We start from the raw sequence: 23,890 nt of genomic DNA, 5'->3' as shown, positions 1-23,890 counted from the left end.
ATATAAAATCTATAGGTAGAAAATATAATGATATAAACTTTTAAGAGCTCTCCAAGACATTACTTAAGAGACTCAAAAGATTTTGGGTTGATGCCTAAGTTCCAAGGATGCCTCCTATTTATAATCATAGAATCACACACCTTATGTTATATTTCGATGTGGGAAAATTTTATTTTTTATATGTAGTATATTTATCACACCTATCTTATTTTTCAATGTGGGACATATAACTTTTTATGAAATACATCATCTTTAATATGTGCAAATTATATGAAATTTATGTGTACTCTAATGATAGCATTTCTTACCATGAATCTAATAATATTATTTTCATAATTTTTTTACCGACATTATTTTGCCAAATGAAATGTAAAAGCTTTTATATAAAAATTAGAAACATTACTTGAATATAAAATAAGAAATACAGAGTATATATTATAATAACTAAAAGATTTTCCAAAGATTAACTTAGGTTAGAAATCATTATTGTAGAGACAGTAATACAAACTCTTTTAAGAGCTCTCTTGACAATACTTAAGAGAATCACAAGATTTTGGGTTATGACTTCTATTTATAATCATAACATCACCCTGCCTTATGGTAATCTTCCGATGTGGGACAATTCTAATATTTATACATAGTATATTCACCACACTTACATTACTTTTCAATGTAGGACAAATAGCATACTAAGTACACCAATTTTTTTTTTGCACCTACTTTGACATCAACCCGATTTAATAATGAGAAAATACAATACAATACAATCTACACTCTAATGGTAGCATTTTTTTTGTCACAATCTAATTATATAATTTTCATACGATACTGTTTTGTCAAATGAAATATAAAGTTTTTATATCAAAATTATAAACACACTTTAATATAATATAGAAAATGTATATATATGAGACAGTTCAATTATTTATATATAATATATTCACCACACCTACATTATTTTTCAATGTAGGACATATAACATAATAAAAAAGTACATATCTTTTATATCAAAAAATTATGGGTTAATACCTAAGTTTCTAGGATGTCTTTTATTTATATTTATAGAATCACCCTACCGTATACTATTATTTCAATGTCAGATACATTATTTAATTTTTTAGACGTAGTATGTTCATCATGCCTACATTATTTTTCAATGTGAAAGATAAAACATACCAAGAAATACATGTCTCTTCATAAAAAACCACTATTGTATACATATTATTTTTCTTTGAAGGTAAAACCACCTAGTCTCGATCATTAGATAGGGATCTCTACATCGTACATATACCGACTCATTAACGCTCTATTACTGCATTCAGAAGACAACTATTAGTAAAATCTTTAGTTTTGTTCTCTGTCAGGAGACTACCATTAGTAAAACCTTTAGTTTTGTATTTTTTGATTTTCTTGTTCATGTTCTTAACTCTTTCCCGGGTAGTTCCCAACGATTTCCACTTTATTTTTTTATATCATATCGTAGATAATGATAGAAAATCTTAAGAGCTCTTTAAAATAATATTTATGAGACTCAAAAAATTTTGGGTGGATACATAAGTTCCAAATATGCCTCCTATTTATAATCATAGAATCATATCACCTTATACTAATCTTTTGATGTGGGACAATTCTACTATTTATATGTAGTATATTCACCGCACCTACTTATTTTCCAATGTGGGACAAAACATACTAAAAAGTACACAATTTTACGGATTAAGAAGTACATCATCTTTAATATGTGCAAATAATATGAAATCTATACTCTAATGATAGCATTTTTGACCACAAAGCTAATTATATTATTTTCATAATTTTTTTAACGATATTTTTTTGCCAAATGAAATGTAAAAGTTTGATATAAAAATTGGAAATATCACTTAAATATAATTTAGGAAATATACATATTATAATAATTAAAAGATTTTCCACTTTATTTTTTACATAAAAAATTATACTTTCCTAAATTAATTTTTGATGATGTGGACGCTCTCAGATCGCTCGAAAAAACTCTCTTTTATATAGATATATATAGATTATTATTTAGGAAAAGTAAAACTTATGTTTATGTGGATATTGTTATTTTCACTAATCAAAGTAACTTACTTTTGTTAGTTTAATCAATAATATAATGCAATTAGTAGATTATACAACTGGTTGTATGTAGTTTATGTACAACCTTTTCAATGTTGTCGAGTTTTGTTATAAAGTTGTCGAGCTTTACTAACAAAATTGTCGAGTTACAATACAAAGTTATTGAGCTTAAGAGGAATAATTATTAAACTCAATAACTTTTTAAATTAGCTCAATAACTTATAAAATAGCTCGACAACTTTGTGTAAAGAACTCAACAACTTTGAGGCGGTTGTACAATGCTAAAATACAACTGGTTGTAAGATAGTATTTGTGAATATAATGCGTTGTTGGTTTTTTTTAGTTGGCGTGACATTTGTATGGTCACTTGCTTTGTAAAGACACTTTGTTGTTGGATATATACTTGGTTGCTATTTGCTTACACATATTGTTACTTGAATTATGTATGCCTTTTAATTTTATCGCCACAATTTTTTACGATATATTATCTTTAAAGTTTATAAGCTGTGAAAATACCCAACGGGTACCCGCTCCACCCGCTGGATATGAATATGGATGGATGAAAAAATATTAAATGGACGAGGGTGAGATATGGATGACCATAAATTAAATGGATATGGATATGGCTCCACCCCATCCATATCCCACCCATTGCCATCCCTAATTGAAATATACTAGTCAAACCTGTTAATCTAATCTGTCATTTATAATCTGCTTCTGCTAATATCAATCTATTGATTACTAAACAGGGCCATAGAATATGAGGGGTGTATTTTTTAAGGGGGTAAAGAAGACAATTGTATTTTTTTTTCTTTCTAATCCGCTAACCCAATACATTCATACCTAGGAACAGCATATTGTAAAATAGCATATTGCATTCCAATATGCTATTTTAATATGTCATTAACCAAACGCTCTAAATAGCATATTTATAAGTCAAACATACTAAACCTCTCCAATATACTAAAATTTGGTCACCGAACAAATAGATCATGAATCAAATTGAGTTAGTGAAAAATCACGAGGTTTGGTTATTGATTCCAGTTTGAAATGAATTGGGACAAGAAATAAGGTTTATCCATTTCACCTATAGTCTAGTTGACTTAACAAATGTTCGATTTTGTCAACTTGTATTTCATGCTTTTCAGTTTGGGTTTTTTAGGCCATTGTTATCTTTCACAGTTTCAGCAATTTTACTTGGTGCTAAACCAATATTATTAGTTTTGAGCTTACAAATGGGTTAACCGGGTTGGATTCGTGTAAAGTCAATTCCAGTTTGTAAGAGTTTGGGTCAGGTCAATTCGAGTTCAGGTAAACTATTATCAAGTTTTTTTATGGAGAATAATCAGTGTGCAACAATAAACGTTCGAGTCGAGTTATATAAGATCGGGTCAATACAATTTCGGATTCCCGATCGGGTATGAGTCGGGTTATTCTGATCGGGTCGTTCAGGCCAGATTAATTTTGTCAGGTCTACTTTAGTTTATAGATTGACCCGACTTGAAAAGGCTGACTCGAAATCGCCCCGAATAACACTCCCGAATATGACCCGAGCTTTCATGGACCCGTAACCCAACCCGAAAATGACCCGATAAAACATAACTTTAATTGACCTCAAAAGACTTGGATGCATTTTTTCTCTTAATCATTGATCCGAAATAACCCGACCCGCTTGACCGAAACAGACATGACCAACAAACCCGAAACAGACCCGTAACTCAAAATGACCGTTCCGACCCGAACTAATCCGAAAATTTGAGAAACCCGAAATAATCCTACCCAAACCCGACCCAATTGACCCCTTTACCAGATCTAGTTTATAATCAACTTACCAGACAAGTCATTTGGGTCGGGTTTAGCACAGGTAAATCCGAAGTTGTCATCGGCTTACTTAATTTTCCCACCTTTCCTTCCTCGTAATCGCGCGCCCTTTCAATTCAACAGTCAAAACCCTAAACCCAAATTCCTAATTTCTCTCACATGCAAGTTTCAGAAATGGCAGCAATTCATCTACTTCGTTCACAAACTTCCCTTCTTAATTCATCCAAATTCAAACCTCTTCGCCCTTCATTAAACTCTTTAATCATCTACAATCAACACGATCAAAACCCTAATTTCTCTCGCCATTTTCGCCCAATTCATTCAACTACCCCCAAATCATATCCCGAATCGCCTCTCATCGACGTCAATGGCGCATCCGAAGAATCAACTTCTGAACCGAGCACTAGGGGCTGGTCAACCTTCAGTTCTCCTCAGAGTACCCCAACAAATTCAATTAAGGGTGTAGGTAGTGGTGGGGAAGAGGGGTCGAGGATTCGAGTGAACTTGTCGTCGAATGTGGCGAAGAGTGTCGTTTCGAGGGATTTTGTAGCGGGAGGGAAGAAAGGGAAGAGTAAGATTCATTGGGTATGTGCTGATTGTGGACATAGCACAGCCCAGTGGTGGGGAACCTGTAGATCATGTAATAAAATTGGGACTTTGAAGCAGTTTTCGGTGTCGCAAAACGAGATTTCTGGGAAAATGATGAAGTCGTCTTGGTTGCCTGAGCAAATGGTTGGGCAAAATGAGCCGGTTAGGTTGGTGGATGTGAATCGGGGGATTAATCATATGGAATGGCGCATTCGATTGTAAGTTGTATGTTTGGCTATGGTTATGTTCAATTTGATTGCTTTCATTAGGTGTAGCTAGGCCGGGAGTTCAACTATATGGGATTTAATGTTCGGGTTTTATGTTGATCAGTGGTGCAATTCTAGCTGCCTAGAAACAGTTATATTTAATGATGTTATGTTATTTGTAAGAGTGAATATTTTGCAAAATGCTGAAAATTGAGGTATGATTTGGCTGATTTCAGGTCTGGCTTGCTCGGATTAGAAGTTAATAGGGTGCTTGGTGGCGGTGTTGTGCCAGGTACAGATTGAGTGTCTAATTGTGTTATGTTGCCTTTTATGTGTTCTTGACGAATTCTGGCTCTGTATTTTTTTGTTTATTTACGTTGGTTTACATGTCCTTGGCGCCTTTAACAATAGTTTGAATGTGGAAACTGGTAAATGACTGAGATAGCGTGGTTAATACTTTATTGGGAAATTATTATCTCAATCAAAAGCCTACGCTTATAGTTGAGGTTTAGTCAATGAAGTTATACCTTCATGTTCTGTCTGTCTCACGTGTGCATGTATGTTGTGTTTTACCAACTTTTCTTCCCCCATTCATCTCTTTCATTACTCGTTACAAACTATGTGTACAAATAGAGAATAGACATAAACATGTTCATCCTACTTGCATGTTAATGTATCAGCGCGAGGCTTCAAGGGATAGTGCAGTTGGTGACATCCCCATTAGACAATTGACTAAAACATTATCTCATGTTTGACTCCTTTCTTTATGGAAGGTTGTGTCCCCTGTTTTCGTTTGGGAGAAAGCTCTTGATTTATCGTACAAGATTTTCTCTTGCAAAATTTCTCCCTCTGTCCCGATCATTTGTTTACCTTTTTTCATTTATAGAGTGTCTTGATAAGGCTGCGTACATCCGACCCCCCCTTACCCCGCAATTTGCGGGAGCCATTGAGGCACTGGGGTAATGTTGTTGTTGTAGAGTGTCTTGATAATTTGTTTACCTTTCTATTTTGGGAATGCTTGTTATGGGTAATTTGATCACCCACATACATCTTAATCCACTTGTCATCCAATAAGCACAAGTACAAATGGCCCGCTCCTCCCTCCTTTGTCGTTCTGCCAAAATCAAAGGTAAACAAATGGCTGGGAAGTAGGGAGTACATTGCTTTGCCTTCTGATTCTCTAGCTTCTAACAAGCTTTACATTATTGCAGTTCCCCAAGATGAGCTTGCTCAGAATGTAACTGTTTCAACAAAATTTCTTGCGATTTTGTATAGGTTCATTGATTTTGGTTGGTGGTGATCCTGGTGTGGGCAAAAGTACATTGGCATTACAGGTGTGATCCCTTTTTTGTCACATTAAACCTGCTTAAATAGTTTATCTCGGGAGATTGTGCTAGAGTGCTGCAATATTGTATGTTTCACTAAGTTATGTTCAAAATGAAGATGGCTGCACTTGTAGCAGTGAGCAGTGATGTTGGAGGAGCAGCGCCTGTTCTTTACATATCTGGTGAAGAGGTTAGTGCACTAGAAGCAACACCACCTTTCATTATTCTACTGTTTTAGTGCTGCTAAATTTTAAAGAACTGAGAGCACCTATTATGCTGGGGGACAAGAATATCTCCCATCCCGGGAAAGGCCTAATGATATACTTTAAAGCAAGCGAAGAGTACAAGACAAGGTGGGTAGAACATTTCAGCTTGCATAGTATTGGTAATGGACTTGACTAAAAAGAGAGTGAATGTTTGGTGCAAAAATGAGTAAGGGAGATTTCATGGCATTGCTTTTCGGTTTCAATCTTGATCTTAGGTTCGGACGCCACACCTTCATTTCAATTGTGTCGCTTAAAAATGCGGCTGATATATTGCCTTAATATGAAGTCGTGGTAATCTTCAAGACCTTAAGAACTGGTCGTGCGGCGTTGTTGCAGCTCTAATTTGTTTCTATGGAAGTTTTACTTTGATGCTTTTCAGTAGTCATGAAGGGGTTTGGCTATTGAAAATATCTTTACAATACGATCTACTCCCTCCCATCCAAACCAAAGGTAACATGGGAGGGAACAAGTTTTAAGAAAATAGAGAAAAGGTAAGGGTAGTATTGGAATTAAAATAGGGCCACTTGTAGCTTGATTAAAAGAGGGCCACAAACATGATGGCATTTTATGTAAATAATAAGGGTGTATGAGGAGTTTTTAGTAATGTTTTTTTACCAAAAAAGGAATGGGTAGTTTGGTTTGGATGGTCCAAATAAGGCAAGTGTTACCTTTGGTTTGGGTGGGAAGGAGTATTTGATTACCTTTCAATTTATGGATTCCAGCCTTTGATGGCACATCTGACTTTGATTTTTTTTAGTTGGGAATTGTTAATGACATGTTGAAACCTTCTCTGTTTTGACTATTTGAACCTGACAATATGCTAATTATATTTTCTTCTCTAGAGTGTTGAGCAAATTGGAAATAGAGCAGATCGGCTGAGCATCGATACAGAAGAGCTTTTCCTTTATTCAAGCACTGATATTGAGGTTGGTTAGAGCTAATTGTGTCTGTATTTAGTTGCTTATTCCTCAATTGTTGCCTTGGGACTTCCTTTACTGAAGCAGTTGGTTAGAACAATTTATCACTATTGGATGGGGTTTAAGTTTCCTGCATTAAGGCATCTCTTTTTGTTCTTTCTGATACGTTTTTATCAAGTTCTTTCAACAATTTGCTCAAGTTTATTAGTTAATTTTTTCCCTCATTATAGCCATGTCGAATAATTGTCGAGACTCATTGCATGCTTAGAAGCAAACAAAAACTTCACCTTTTGTTTTATCTTACACTTGCTATTTTCTCATCAGGTGTTTTATTGATGGCTATATTGATATTTCGAATGGCTGGAAACTCTGGTTTTATTAAATCCTAAATCCGCTGTTCTACAACTGCAAAGTCTAAGGTGTTTTCCCTTTTCCTGCAGGATATTTTAGAAAAGGTGCAAGTGCTTTCCCCACGTGCTGTCGTCGTTGATTCCATTCAAACTATGTATCTAAAGCCGGTGACTGGAAGCCCTGGCGGGATGGCGCAGGTATGAATGTATGATTAATTGGAACACTAATCCAAATACTATCTTACTTTCCCTCTTTTCAGGTATTTCTTCTGAGATTTATGGACATAATTACATAAATATATCCAAAGAATCAAATTATGCTCAGATGATTAAAAATTACATTTCTGATTCTTTATCTGCTAGATTTTAGTGTGCTTTACCTCAAAGTACAAGTTTTCTATTAGTATCATCCCCCCTATACTAAAAGAAAAAAGAGATTACTAAATTTTTCCCGCCTAAATGATTGTTTCTATAATTAGATTTCACTATATCATACTATCTGACATTATTTTAAACAATAAATAACTCTATTCCATTTAAACATGGTATAATATTTTTTCAATTTGCATAGACATATTATAAGATAATCTGATTTTGTTACATAAATAAAATTGCACTAATTATACGTATGATGTGATATAAATATTTGATTATTATTATTTTAAAAATTAAACATGATGATCACGGACATTTTTTTTAGCAAACACTTTCTAAATAATTTTATTATTTTGTCTTTTGATACAAACTTATACTACAAGTTAGTAGTATTTATAGACATTTTTACTTCTAATATGAAAAAAAACTTATGAATTATATGTTTTTATCTTTCACTTTAACTTAATATCTATCCCAGCTCCCTAATATGTGACCATTTAAATTTTGGTTAATTTTTTTATTTAACATATACGGAGTACATAAGTATATTTATTACAAAGTACTATATCTTATCTGATTGTATTACCAATGTCATTACTTCACGTTTATAGTACTCCTTTAGTGGATATAATAATATAACAACAATAGTTTTTAAAAATACAGTTAACAAAATAGTTTCAGTAAAATCGACAATCATATTAGGAGTAAAAGTGTTGAACCTTCTCTTTTCTACCTTTTAATACAAAACATTACTAATAGTAAATTTAATGGTTAAATTTCAAATGGAGTTATACAAGTGATATAATTGTTTAATTCTCTAACATCTTTATCTAAAAAACCGTGCTTTCGCGCTGGATCTATATCAGTTATTACCAATAACCTTGTAAAAAAATCATACTCTCGATGTCCCGGTTAATTGTTGTCCTTTGCCTTTTGGACACTATTCGTAAAGGAAGAGAATCCTTAAAATAATTTCCAATGCACAACACTAAATATAGTCATGAAGGATCTTGTTTGATTCGTCTTAATGAGTACGTTAAGATTATCAAAATTTTATAATTTTCACACTTATGTAAGTAAATATATTTACGAATTGAAATGAGCATTGGCAAACGCGTAAAACGCAAAGGACAACAATTGACTAGGACAGATGGAGTAATAATCATTGACATTTTGATTATAACACTTAAAGATGATTTCGTCTTATGTATATTTTGTTGCAGGTGAAGGAATGTACTTCAGCATTGCTTCGTTTTGCAAAGAAGACAAATATTCCTGTTTTTTTGGTAAGAAACGGGTTTGATAGTGTCACATGGTTTTTCTGACTCATTTTTGTAAGGATATTGCGTACACATATTACTCAACGCTCTACGCTTTTTACCAAATTACCCCTCATTTTTCTTCCCCTCAAATAGTCTCAGAGATCTTTTTTCTTTCCCTTCTTATCTCTCCTGCCGCCACCCGATCCATTACCACCCACCATGTCTTGCCTTCTCTACCGCTGCTCCAACCTGCCAATCCCCGCCCCCACGCCTCTGGTACCGTGTTGAATTTTTTTTTGAATAAATGAAAGGAAAAAAAACACAATGTACTCTGATGTATTGCATGAGAATTTTTTTTTGAGAAAATAGAGTATCAAATGAAAAATTTTACTATTTAGAGGGGAAAATAAAATCAAACAACCAAAAACATGTTGTGGTATTGCATTGTAATTTCGGCTAAGTTTTCTGTTAGCTTTAACTTCCCGTCAACTTCATCTTCCTCACCCATCAATCTTCATCTTTCTCACCATTAATCTTCATCTTCGTCACTCATGTCTTTATTACTTGGCTCACATTTTCATATTTTGCACCCATTAATTTTTATTGTAAATGATCATCCAATCTTGTTTTCTCACACTACCCATACCTTTCCTATCTTTCAGTTACAAACCCTAAAAAAAAGTAAAATCAATTTCTTATTTACTTTCTAACTTGATTTTGTTTTTTAGAGTTGAAAAAAGCTGTTTTTATCTCAATTTGTATGAAATTTCCGTCTATCGTATGAAGCAAAAAGCTTCCAAACGTTGTCATTAGGTGTTTTAGGAGCTAGCCAATACAATCAATTTTTAAGCCATTCTGATACCACCGCTTTTGGTGGTACACTTGTACCGATTGACCGAGTATGAAAGCTGTAATATACACGCTCATGACGGCTTCATACATATTGCAAGTCCTCAGTCTAGATTTGTCTTACAATATTATTTTTTCGCTGTGACAGATTGGACATGTAAACAAAAATGGAGACATTGCAGGACCTCGTGTTCTGGAGCACATTGTTGATGTCGTTTTATATATGGAGGTTCGTTTTGCCTTCTTCATTTGTAAATATTCTCGAAGTTTCTCTTCCTCTTCTATTTCTGTACTTATTCAACTTAAATCCTTTTGTTCGGCTGTTTTCTCGCCAAAGGAACTGCAAATTTTTTAATAGTCTCAAAAAAGTATCATATGACTAGAAGATTGAAATATTTAATTCATATCATACCATGGATCAGGCTTTAAAATAGCGCATTACTTGGGCCTAGTGGGTAGAATGTGCATATGTTACTCCGACGCTTCAGTTAGCTGCCATGTCGCGTGTGCCATACAACACGAACATCGACACTTCTTTAGACCACACAATAGAAAACTTCGTGCAATAGAGCCGTATCCACACTGACACTTTGTCAACATGGTGTTGGAGAGTCAGAGTAACCCAGGAATGTGCATCCAGTAACCCTACATTAAAAGGGCTGAAGGCCATGAATCCATGATTGTCCATTGATTTGTGGCGGTGGAGGTTGATCTTACATGACAAATGGAATTCTTGGCTCCTCACAACAAGGAGTTGCAAATTTCTGTTAATTTGCAGATTCATCTTATTTCTTGAAACTTGGAAGTAAAGGTTATGATAGTATCACAAGAAAGCTAACTCAAGTTTGTCCATTGGTCAAATTTCTACGACTGAAGTAATTAAAGAGGATACATACACGCAGCTAACATTTTCACTTCTTCACTATTAATAATATACACATCCATTGGTCAAATTCCTACAGACAATACCTTGGAATCAAAATTCTCCGTGTTTCTGGATTTTAAAAATTAAAATTAAGAATCTGCATGTGATCTACTGATAGGTTGAGTGGAAGCTTAGTTGTCAAGTTCTGTGTGCATCTGGTGTTTCTTCCTGCAACTGCTGTTAAAATACATGTTTCTGTTAACAATGTGAATGTCATCACCGTTTCATGCAGCGCCACTTAATGTCTGCTGATGACAAGAATATTAAATACATCAACTAGACATTAGATCTTCTGCGCCCGAAACTTTTCAATATTCTGAGAAATTATGTTGGTATGCCTCTTATTCTGTTTTTTTCATACAACCCATTTATTGTGTGATCCTGCAGGGAGATAAGCACTCATCACATCGCTTGCTTCGTTCCGTTAAAAACCGTTTTGGCTCCACTGATGAGGTAATATACTATTTTTCTTTTCTCGACCTCACCTGATTTTTCTGATTTCGAATTGTTCAGAATTTTATGAATTCTTGTGTAGCGTTTGGTTGTTTTATTATCCATGTGCAATAATGCAACTGTCATACAAACTACAAAACTAATCATTTGCATTTTTGAATCTTGTTTGCGATTTTATTAAGTTTTCTGGTCCATCCCATTGTCTGGATTTGCTTGAATATAGCTTTGCTATTATCACATACTAATACTTAAAGCTTTTAGAATTTATGATGTTTTTTGGTGAAATGAAGAATCCCTGAAGTGATTGTTGTCATATGGTCATAAATAGTATCTCAATCACGAATCTTTAGATCAAATTGTTCATCAAAAGCATTCCCAAAATAGAAAGGTAAATAATTGACTGAGACACCCTAATATGGAATAGGTAAACAAATTGTTCATCAAAAGCATAAGTATACAAGAACCAAACGAAGAAATGATTTGGCCCTGCGCAGGTCAATGGAGATCCACCTCTGGAAGGGGACAATGAAATTGGAATATAGGGAGTACAAAACTAACCCGACCCTGTTGATATGACCCAAAACGACTTGAATCGAAATTACCTATACCTTAAATGACCTTGCCCGAAATAATCCGAACCTATAATGACCCTCCCTTCAGATCTACCTTAAATGGCCTCACTTTTCTTTCTTAATCCCATCCACTTTTTGAGAAGAGGGTAAAAATCACTGTTGATTGATCCAATGTTTCTGACTGTATATTTTCCATTGGTTCACACGGTCTGACAGTCTTAACACTGTGAAAATTCATTGCAAATATTTTCATATGGCTAAATGAGTAAATGCTAGAATATTCATCGATAAAATGTCAATAAGATTGAAGGCAAAAAAATAGCAGTTTGAGCCTGTGCCAACGGTAGCTTGCTAACTTCTCTATATGTTAAACTTGAGATACATGCGGGACGCTCTTAATTTATTCTACTCGTTTTAAGTACTTTTTCCCCCATCCAGAAGCATCAATGTGTTTGATATGCTTTTCCTAGTTTTCTTAATTGAGCTCTTCCCTGAGCATAACTTCATTGCAATACATGGTACGGAGTAGTATTTTTACAAAGAATTCTGAATGATAATGAAATTTGTTGGAGATTCTTTGGTGAACGTCATCTTTATTGTTTTGCTTTCATGTTATTGATTGGCTCGGTATTCTGAGCACTCATATTCCTACAACAAGATGAGCTGCTTGATTATTCACTTGTCTATTCACTCCTGGTTGCAGCTGGGAGTTTTCGCAATGTCAGTGTCTGGACTAGAAGCTGTCGCAAATCCTAGTGAGATGTTTTTAAGTGAAGAATATTCAGATTCAGAGCACTTAGCTGGGCTTGCTATTGCTGTAATTATTGATGGGTCTCGATCTTTTCTTGTTGAAGTTCAGGTAATTTACAGATCTGGTCATGGTTCTAAATATTGCCTGCAACACCGAAGTGCAATTAAGTTATCAAGGTTTGGAAGGTTAGCGTGACCACTTTTTGAGGCGGTATCGGCCACATTTATAGAGAACAACCGAGATTAGGCCTCAATGACATAATCCAAATCAAGTCTCTAACCAAGATTTAATACCATGGATCTAAGTGTGGCGTGGAGCCTTAGGCCAATTAAAATATCAATCACATTTGATTGACCGTATCCTATGACTCCTCAACTTTGTTGTCGTAATTGTGTCCGACACAACACTCAAGGATGACTATAGAATCCTTACTGGATAGTTGCCAGTTATCTTAGTGGATCCACAAAGAAATCTTGTATTTTAAGATTTATCTTTCATACAGACTTGCATTTCACTTTAAATAAACAGTTTCCTCCCGGTGTCTCAATGTTTGTGTCATGACAAGTCAATCGCTTGGATATGTTGATACATACCCGTGTCCAATACCCATACATGAGTCCGATTAATACAAGACTGCATCATATCTGTCGGAGCATAGCCTTCTTTTGTATTTTCAGGAAGGATGAACCATTTGCGTCATTTGTATTTGCTTAACCTGAGTTGCTGTTTGGTCTTATGAGCTTAACTTGTAGGCTTTATGTGTTTCCGGACCTGGTTCTACTAGGCATATTAATGGCGTTCAACTAAGCAGGGCTGATATGATTCTTTCGGTATGTCCTTGATCAACAGCTTAATTAAATGTAATCTAGTATATGAGTTGATCATTTCTTCGTTTGGTTCTTGTATACGTATGCTGTATGTGCAGCTTTTGACTTTCAGTTTTGCATTTGGATGTTGTTTGGGTTCAGTTAACAATTACTCTGTACTTCCTAGGCTTGAAAGGTTTTGGTCATACATATATGTTGATGGGGGTTAATCATTAGTCAAGGTCCTCACTGTGAGTTCTATGACTTGTATTATTGTCAAGGGCCCTTGAGTTTTTAATTTTTATCGCTAAGACCAGTACCCTTACTTAACTTTCCACTATTCTTTCGCTTTAAAAATATGATACGATAAAAAGAAATGGCTAACAAATATTTTTGCGCCTCCTATATTGTCAAGCTGAAGCCAATGGATGCAATTGTTGATGTTATTTTCCTTGTGGGTCATTGAGAAACCTTTCCTTAGTTATTAGTGTTACATTCTTTTAGGTAACATTGGCTAAATTAGACACTGTTCTTAGGGGAATTGGTAAACTGGATTTGTGAGAGTGAGCGAGAGTCCCTGTATTATGTAATTTGGAACAAACATTAACTAGGCGCAGCATATCTGATGGTCGTTGATACTTTTGTTTAGTTGTAACCTTCATGAGTGAAAGACAACTTACTTATGCTTTGTTCTTTTACTTGCAGGTTCTTAAGAAGCAAGCGGGACTAAAGATTGACGATCATGTAATCATTCTTTGCTTATTGCTTTGTCTTATCATGTTCTCTTCTCTAGCGTTTAGTAAGAGTATATTTTTTACACTGTACTTTCTGATAGGCTCTAAAATCAGCTTCACATCTATTACTTGAGTGATTTGTGAGGGTAAGGTTTTGTACATTGGGACCTTGTCCACCCGTTCATTTGTGAGATCCCTAAACGCGAGTACAACTGTAGAATTCGACATGCAAAAACTAGGGTATATGTTAGAATTCGGGAAAACATAGGGGATACACCGTAGAAAATCCCTTTATGATTTTTTTTCAATCGAAATTATTTCTAGTCACAGTTATTTATTTTTTCCTAATAAAAAAAATTATAAAAATAAGTTTGGTGACTTGGACTCGTACCGTCTCGCCAATTCCAATTCTTTTTCCATGGGTTTCCCAAACACCATTGAGAAGTTGAAATCCAAAATTGAATTCCACGTGTTCACCAAACGAATTTTTGGAATTGGATTTGGAATTGAATTCAAACATTTTGATTTCTACAATTGAAATCATGAAAAAGAAATCAATTCCGCGTTTCCAAACTCTACCTTAGATTTGTAGAATTAGAATAGTTATGATGTCACTCGAGCTTTCTTAAAGAGGCATTGACACCTTTTACTTCTATAAAATTAAAAAGTTGTGATGATACCCAATGTCAAATGGCAATACAATGCAACACTTTTGAACCTTATATGATACCTCCATCTCATTTATATTGTCTGTAATAATTGTATTTGGTGATCCAATCATGTCGACTTTGTCCAACATCTTCTCATAACTTAAACTGACAATTACAACTTGTTAAAAATGCTAATATGAAAATAATTGGTTTGATAAAATCAAGCATGTGAAATTTGGCATTTTATCTCTTGCCTTTTTAGAAAAATTAGTGGTCTAAGTTAACATCATACGACCACAGAAGGCAAATGAGGCAATAAACGTAGGACGGAGACTATACTATTTTGTGATTTTGTCAGCGATTAAAGGTTATTGTCATAAATAGTAGGAACTCGATGTTGTAGTCATTTGTGTACCTTTTACTATTTTTCAATGTTTGGTGTTTTGCAGAGCATTTTCCTGAACGTAATAAGTGGTGTTACTCTGGCCGAGACTTCTGGAGATCTTGCTGTGGCAGCAGCAATTTGTAGCAGGCAAGTTATCACGTCTTGTCAACACATTCCTTTTATCACATATTTAGAAAGAAACGGAACTCTTTTTTTTTTTTTTTTTTTTTTTTTTTTTTAAATAGTAGCAATAAGAATATAAGATATGAAAATATGGTGGAATAAAACAAAAATGCCCTAATTTCCGCTTCTGTTTTGAGGTAGCAGTAGGTTGACCCAATTACTTTTTCCTTGTGATCAACCATGGCGTTACTCTATAACGCTAGTGATAATCTTGTTTTCATTTGATTGTTAATAACATTTCCTCAAACTGTTCCATCTTTAGCTTCTTGGAGTTCCCTCTTCCTAATCATGTGGCATTTATCGGAGAAATTGGCCTTGGTGGCGAGCTTCGAATGGTAAGCATCTCCTTTTTAACATCTTTTCTACATTAAGAAAAGCTAGTTGCGCCAATGTCACACTATTTTGGAGGTCACTGGCATTTCCGTAAATAATGAAGCTGATTCCTCCTGTCTCGTAATTTTTGTTGTTGAAGATGTATTTGGTTGTAAATCAATCACTTAATTGCAGGTTTCGAGGATAGAAAAGAGAGTTACTACATTAGTGAAACTTGGATATAAGAAGTGTGTTGTTCCCGCTTCGGCTGAAAAAGCTCTAGAAGCCATCAGCTCTGAAATTCAGATAGTCGGCTGCACGAATTTGAAAGAAGTCATTGATAAGGTTTTCAGGAGACTAGATTGACTACATATACTGTGACATACTCAATACTTAAACTGTATCATTAGGTTAACATATGTAAATATATGGACAAGTATAATGTAAATATATGGATAAGTATGCGGTATGTCCTGTTGTATCTCAATTCTCAACTCTCAAGCTATGAACCAAAGCTTTCAATTTGATTCAGCAGAGAAAGATAGGAGCAAGGAAGGCTGGCCCTTGACAGTATTCGGGGGTGGGAAATTTTTTGTCGAAAAATATCAGCAATTCACTCCCACTAAATTTTGGAATTAGTATTACCTATCTGTCCCGTATTTTGAAGTTTTGCTGATAACTTGTCATTTATATTCATGCTCTGAGAATACTCGACTTAAAATGATGGCGAGGTAGTAAACAATTCGCCGTGTACTAAAAATGAATCCAAATCAGAAGAAAATTATGACCCTTATAAGAGTAAAGTAGTTATCAAAAGAACCGTTTTAAGTTTACGGGTGGTAAACACTAATTGTGCAGGGTGCAAACTTCTACCACAACTTCCATGACAAAAAATAGAGGTTAAAGTATAAAAAGATTATGAGAGATCTTAAATTAAGACGGTCTTAAGGCTTAAGCAAGACTAAATCTATTCAAATATTTTGTAGCTGTATATGTAGTGTGTATAATACAAGTTATCAACCAACGTCGACTATGGTAGCTAATTTCTTCAAAACTGGCCATTATTTTTGTTTTTCTACGATATACCCCTCCATTTTAGAAATCATCTTATATACCTCTCTACTTGTTTAATTAGTCTAATCAAATCGTATAACTCCTTACAGCTTCACATCTTTCTCACATGGATTATCTTATTCATTTGAACTCTTGAATCATCCTCACTATAATTCAATTACTGCAAGTCATATTCTCCCATTTCCCTTATGTGTACTTTAGCCAATTAGCCATACTAAACAACGAGAGGGAGGATTATGTTTGTTTGCAAATTGCAAAGAAGAAAAAATCCATTCAACAAAAAATTGGAGGGTACAATATACAAAAAAAAGTTGGTTCATATTATTTGACTACCATTCTACCAAAGTCAAATAGAGACAATATAAATAAGATGGAGTGTGTATTCTTATTTCTTCCTATCATTTGTCTACCAAAGTCAAATACCAATTAATGTCACTTAAGATCTCATAAAATAATAATCGGATTCACGTAATAATGTACGGAGTATAAGATAGAGTGCACACTATTCTTTAATCTCTAGCATATGGTAAAATATGAGATGTGGTGGATGAGGGGCCAGTCCTCCCCATTCGGTTTTTGGCATCTTTCTTTGAGACTCTCGGAACACCCTTCAATGTAAAGCTCCTGCAGAGAGGTGAGTTTGGGCATCCATTTTGGCATGGATTTCAGTTTGGGACACCGACAAATGGTAAGAACTCTGAGGGAAGTGCAGTACTGTATCCCCTCCGGCAATTCCTCCATCTCTTCCAATCCCCACAGTTCCAAGTGTTGAAGGGTAGCAGCAAGGTTATGCCATGACATCCCACCCAACTCCACTTTTCGACAGCGATCTATATACAAATACTCTAAGGCAGACAGATGCTCCAACCATCCTCTTATGCTAACAAGTTCCGGGCAAACGATGATGCGTAGAGTTTGCACGGAAGACAATAAAGAGGTCGGAAACTCATTTACTTCTCCCAACCTCTCCATTCTCTCATCATCCCGTATTTCTATCTCTCAAAGAAACTGAGTGTACTCTCTTGGCATTGATTTGAGCCACTCCAAGTTGTTGATTTCCAGCCTCTTCAATTTGGGATATGGCAAGGGACGAGGTGCGCACCTCATATCTCTTCTGGAATCACATATTGTGAGCTCTTCGAGTTGCGGACATAAAGGAACAAACATCATATTTTCACACTTTGTTATAAAGAGACTCTTTAATAGAGGAAAACAGGGAGATGATACCCACGCTACTTGTGCTTCTCCGCTGCTCCTACTGTCATTAGAGTTGACCATGTGAGACCACCCTTTTAACTTAGGCAACATATGAATACTGAGGTTATCGAGGCTTGGAAAGAAGGATGATCCTTGATCCGAGACAAGTGTTTCTGAGTCCGACACATATTCCATATTCGGCAATCCTGAAATCTCTAGCGTCTTAAGGTGGGGCAGTTTCCCAATTTGCCAAGGCAGATACAGAAGCTCACTGCAATTTCGAATCGTCAAAGTGACAAGATTAGGAAAATCGAACAACGCCGAGTTATCCCCCGTCCCTGGCCATCTCGGTATTGTCTCACCATGATACCCCCACAACTCCAATACTTTGACATTACGATGAGGCTGCATCTCTTCCAGCAATGCTTCCTCAGACTTCTTGCTTCTCTCCCCGCGTCTAAATTTAATAATAATCGTCTCTAGGTGTTCCTTACTCCTTAAATAGCCTCCCCCACCTTGTTCTTCCTTCACAAATTTTGCATTTTTAAGTACTCCTATTTCAATCGTCAATTCCCCTTTCAATTTGTTCAGGTGCTTTAGGTCTTCCAACCCATTAAAGCATTGCTTTGAAGCTGATCTTGTTCGCCCACCCACCACAAATTGGCATAAAGTGTGCAGAGAGCTCAACATACCTATGTGTGTCGGCATACATCTCAGCTCATTACAGCATCCTACATTTAAAGTGCTTAGATCAACTAGCTTGCTCACATCATCTGGCAGTTGTTTTAAACTGTAGCAAGAATGTAAATTCAAAGTTTGGAGATTAACTAGCTTTGTTATTGACTTGGGAAGAACTTTCAGATCATAATTGCATGAGAGGTCTAAACTCCTCAGATGCAACAGTTTACCTATTGATTTTGGTAAACTTTTGGCCTTTGAATAACTCAAATCTAAAGACCTTAAGCATGTCCATTTCAGTATTGATTTACTTGCTAGTAGTTTGTTCACGCTATTCTTGTCGTACCATTTTGTAATAAAAAGGCACGTACGAATTTCAGAATTATTGAAGATATGTTGTGCGTAGGAGTCCTCCACAAGAGAGAGATGGCGAACTCTTTTTCCCACACTAGAAGTATAAGAACTGAACCTGAAAATCTCTTCGCCCGCTACTTTTTCAGCAATATCATGCAAGAGATCATGAATCTTAAACGACTTAATCCCTCCGAATTTATCCTCGTTTATATCTTGGAAAAAACACCTCTGAAGCAATATAAGAAAGTATTCTTCGCCCAAATTCTCTGAGTTAATGTAGCCTTGTGCCATCCAAAGCTGAATCAACATTTCCTTACTAATCTCCCAATCCTTGGGAAAGATAGCACAGTAGGCAAAACAAGTCTTCAAGGAAGGGTTAAGTTGATCGTAACTTAACTTCAATATGCGGGTCATCATGGCATCATTACTCTCACTAAGACAGTCTAAGCCTTTGTCGTGAAATGATAACCACTTGGACAAGGATTGACCACGCAGAAGACTTCCTACCACTCTAATAGCAAGCGGGACATTGATACACTTTTTTACAATCTCTTTGCCAAGTTTAACCAATTCATCATCTCTTTCTACTCCTTGAAACGCCATCCTTTCGAACAAATGCCATGACTCCGGTTCTGACAAACCTCGCAACTCATGCATTTGATCACCTGCAATCATTTGGGCAGTTGTTTTCGAGCGTGTAGTTACAATTATCCAACTCCCCCTTCCGCCAACCTTCAAAAACCCTTGGAACTGCTGCCATTCATGATAACTTTCAGTCCACACATCATCTAACACGAGCAAGTATTTTTTCCCTCCAAGTTGCTGCTTAACTTCATGATGTATGTCCTCCAAAGACATTTTATCAGTAACAGAGAATCCTTTCACTACCTTCCCTAAATGCCCTTTCAAGTCCAACTGTTGTTGATCCTGATCAGCAATGCAAGTCCACCTCTTCAGTGGGAATGCCTCAGTGATCCTAGGATCGTTAAACACTAGTTGGGCAAGAGCGGTTTTTCCCAAACCTCCCATCCCCATAATGGAAAGCAAAGAAACATTTGGGTGATCAACATTATGAGAACCCAACAACACACCTACAATCTTCTCCGCATCTTCCTCCCTCCCGATGATTACATCAGACAAACAAGAAGAAGTCTCCTCCTTTGTAAATTTCATAGGTTTATACTCAATCTTAAGATTAAAGTTATTAGTGTTGGTGGCAATGGTTTTCAACTTGTCATTAACCGTTTCGACTTTAGTAGAGAGTTTGTGTGTAAGATGCTCAAATCGTGAAATAAAGGATTTTACCTTGCCAGAGAATTTATCACTATGTTTCCTGAGTTGCTGTCGCTTGGCAAGGGTTAGGAACTCATCTAACACATCGTCGGCATCGTAAACAGCATCTTTGAGCTCTTGAATGTAATGCTTCTCCTGGGCGTTAAGAGAGTCCTGCCTGGCATCAGCATCCTCAAGAACAGCTCTGACGGTTTGGACAGTGTTTTGGAGGTCATCAAGCTCGGATCTGCAGTGAGAAATGGAGAACAATGATTGCAACTGAGCCAAAGTTTGGATAGCAGTAAGTATAGTTTGAATTACAGCTAAAGTTGTTGCAGGATCCATGATGATTGTGGGAAAATGAATGATCTCACTGAGTTTCTCTTTGTTTTTATATTTTGGTTATGTTTGTAATTGTTAAATGCAAGATTTCAGATTAAAAGTTGTACTCCATTAAGTAGTAGCTGACAGCTGACTTGGTAAAGACTTTGTAAAGATTAGTAACCACATGTTTACAGCAGATATCATGTGGTTCATAAATAGAGTTGACTTCGTAAAGACTTTGTCATTCACAAGTCAATGCCCTTAGGATTCGAGTCGACTTCGTAGAGACTTTATTTCCAGCTGAGCGAAGCCCAATATAGAAAATATCTAATGAAATAGTTTCTGAGAAAATGATAATTGACACCCTTAAATAAAAGCATCTTTAATGGTAAGCTAGTGACAACAATTTCAAGCTACAGTTTACTCTATTTATTTATTCAATTTCCAAATTTCCAAAATAAAATTTGGGCAAAGCTAGTAGCTTGCAATTTTATAAAATTGCAAATAAGTCCCTAAAACAAAATTTTTGGGCAAAGCTAGTAGCTTGTAATCTTTTATTACAAACTAGTTTTTGAACCCGTGCACTGCACGGGTGGTGACGGAAATTATTATTAAAAGCAAAAACTTACGTATTTTTTTGAATTTCGTAAATTACTAAATTTTAGAAAATGGTCTACCCATACACTTTTGATAAGTTTTATTGCTTAATTTTATTTGAAGTACTTTGTTTTTTTTTCCCTCGACTTTTTAACTTATGAAATGTGAAATATGAAAAGTAGATACAAATTTATTGGATATTTCATACCATGTTTATTTATGCAGTATACATTTAATTTTACTCATTGTGGCACACTTTTTTTTATCATAATACCCCTCTTGTTTGTTCTTCTCTCAATTCTCTACCTTTTCTCTCATTTCTTCTCCCACTCACCATCGCCCGGTCGTTTGGAAGCAAGGTTCGGCATCACTGACCGACTACCTCGAAACCCACCAGCAGACCCTTTGCCGCAGTGGTGACCGCACCTCAGATCACGACACCCCTCTCAACTGCTTCTCCTCCCCACAACTATTCACCACCCTGCAATCCGTATCCTACGTCCTCCAACTACCCTTATCCCTCTTGTCTCCCCCCTCTCTCGTACCTCGAGCATAACCACCATCCCGACCCCACCCCATGTACTGTGTGACTCTTAACCCTTCTCGTAATCTTATGCGACTTCCCAATACCCCATCATTACCTACCCATCGCGACCCCTACCCTATCACGACCTCCGACCATCAACATTGTCCATTCATTTGCCTGTCAAGTCGCCAAATAATAACTTTTTATTTCTTTTGTTTATGGAGTCATGTTATCACTTGCCTCTCAACATTGTATATCATTTTATCATACAACACATTTAATTTGGAATTTAAAATGAGAAATTGAGCAATAAAATTAAAATGGATAAAGTATTTTTGTTGCTAACACCTTATTTATTCATTATCTTTCAATATCATAATGTTATGCATTAGTTGTTAGAAATTTTTCTAAAGTCACTCTAACTTATACAAATTGAAAATAATACTAAGTATCTAAATTGATTTTTTTTTATAACGTTATATTATCTATTACTCGTGATCTGATATGTCTTATGGAGTTACTTGAAAAATTTTAACTTATATTTATTTTTATATTTTTCCTAAAACCCAATAGCAGAATAAAGTAAGATGTTTTCAAGGTAATGAAATATTGTCCTCCGCTTGCTTCGTTAAATGACACACTTTAATTTAAAAAAAGAATCAAAATTTGTGATTAGTAGCAAACTTACTCGTTGTAGTAGTTTATGATATGCAATTTTGACAGTGACTCATTAGTTTGTAAGGAAAGATTGGTTGTTTTTTTTTTTTTTAAAAATCTTGATTTAAAACTTAAGTATGTTAATATTAAAATTAATAATATGACAACGATTAGTACTAACTCAAATATTAAATATGTCAATTTCTCATTTTTATAACACCTGACACTCGTATGACTAACGGATTTCAGTTTTATTATAATATATGATAATAAAATGACTACAATTAGTTCTAAATGAAATTTTAAATACGTCAATTTCTCATGATTATGACACTTGACACTCGTATGAATTACCGGTCTGATTTCAGCTTTAATATAATAATATATGATGACTAACAGATTTAAGTTTTACTATAATATATGCTAATAACATGACTACAATTAGTTCTAAATGAAATTTTAAATATGTCAATTTCTCATGATTATGATTATGACACTTGACACTCGTATGAACTACCGATCCGATTTCAGCTTTAATATAATATATGATACGTTGTACTCTCTCTGACTTAAGAAAATATTTACATTTTTATTATTTGTGAGGAGTACTAAAATCAAAGGTAAACAATTTTTTTTGGTACATAAAGGTAAACAATTTTCATTCACTTGGTAACTATTTAAATTTTCCAACCCCCTTCACAATTAGTTTTCACTATCATCTTTTCTACTCCCATTTTATCAATCTATGCTGGTCGATTATTTGTTTTAAAAAGTCACAATGTTGTACTCGTTAATTTATCGTAGCCCGAACATTGATGTACTCGTCCTCGACCTTGATTTCATTGAACCTGGTGATGAGCATGCTTTGTGCCATTGCTGAGAAATGAATTGTTGTGAATTTAGTTTTAGTTTGGAAAAGAATGAATGTATGGTGGACAAATGGAATAAAAATTGGGATATTTATATACATTAATTGTTACGTTTATAAAAATTCAGAAATTTCTTGTATATTTGAACTCAAACTGTCGAGATTTTTTATATTGTCAAACTGGAAAGATTTGTGATTGTAGGCGAGATTTGGCTACATATTGATATCTAATAAAATCAATTGTTAAAAAATATCTCCTAAAATAATGTTCTCCATGATTGATTCACGTACAAATTGATTTGAAGCAAGATTCATGTACAAATTTATTTGAAGCAATTTATAGTAGTTGACTTTTCTGTTTTGACTTGATATGGGCGAGAATATCTCCTAAAATATAGACTGTTGAAATGGGCGAGATTTTTGGCAATCATATAAAATCAAATATTAAAAAATATCTCCTAAAATATACACAGTTGATATGGGCAATAATACCATATAATCTCTCACGTACAAATGGAA

The 23,890-nt window shown here is 35.0% G+C and overlaps 2 protein-coding genes across 2 annotated transcripts; one reads left to right on the top strand and one right to left on the bottom strand.

Moving 5' to 3' along the window:
- The first annotated feature begins 3,980 nt into the window (after positions 1-3,980).
- LOC141611155 (uncharacterized) lies at positions 3,981-16,311 on the top strand. The gene is made up of 15 exons (XM_074429609.1): positions 3,981-4,721; positions 4,946-5,001; positions 5,985-6,043; positions 6,153-6,224; positions 7,143-7,226; positions 7,658-7,765; positions 9,166-9,228; positions 10,202-10,282; positions 11,366-11,431; positions 12,707-12,862; positions 13,507-13,584; positions 14,266-14,304; positions 15,394-15,476; positions 15,775-15,847; positions 16,020-16,311. Exons 1-15 carry the CDS (start codon positions 4,075-4,077, stop codon positions 16,188-16,190), a joined length of 1,836 nt encoding a protein of 611 aa, XP_074285710.1. The 5' UTR covers positions 3,981-4,074; the 3' UTR covers positions 16,191-16,311.
- Positions 16,312-17,197: 886 nt separating this feature from the next.
- On the bottom strand, positions 17,198-20,981 carry LOC141611154 (putative disease resistance protein RGA1). Its single transcript, XM_074429608.1, has one exon. The coding sequence runs from the start codon at positions 20,742-20,744 to the stop codon at positions 17,898-17,900; it is 2,847 nt and encodes a 948-aa protein (XP_074285709.1). The 5' UTR covers positions 20,745-20,981; the 3' UTR covers positions 17,198-17,897.
- Between the last annotated feature and the right edge of the window lie 2,909 nt (positions 20,982-23,890).

The sequence above is a fragment of the Silene latifolia genome, chromosome 11 (assembly GCF_048544455.1).
Source record: "Silene latifolia isolate original U9 population chromosome 11, ASM4854445v1, whole genome shotgun sequence".
Classification (NCBI taxonomy): Eukaryota; Viridiplantae; Streptophyta; class Magnoliopsida; order Caryophyllales; family Caryophyllaceae; genus Silene; species Silene latifolia.
Note: the sequence above shows the minus strand (reverse complement) of the source record. Positions and strands in the feature narration are given on the sequence as shown.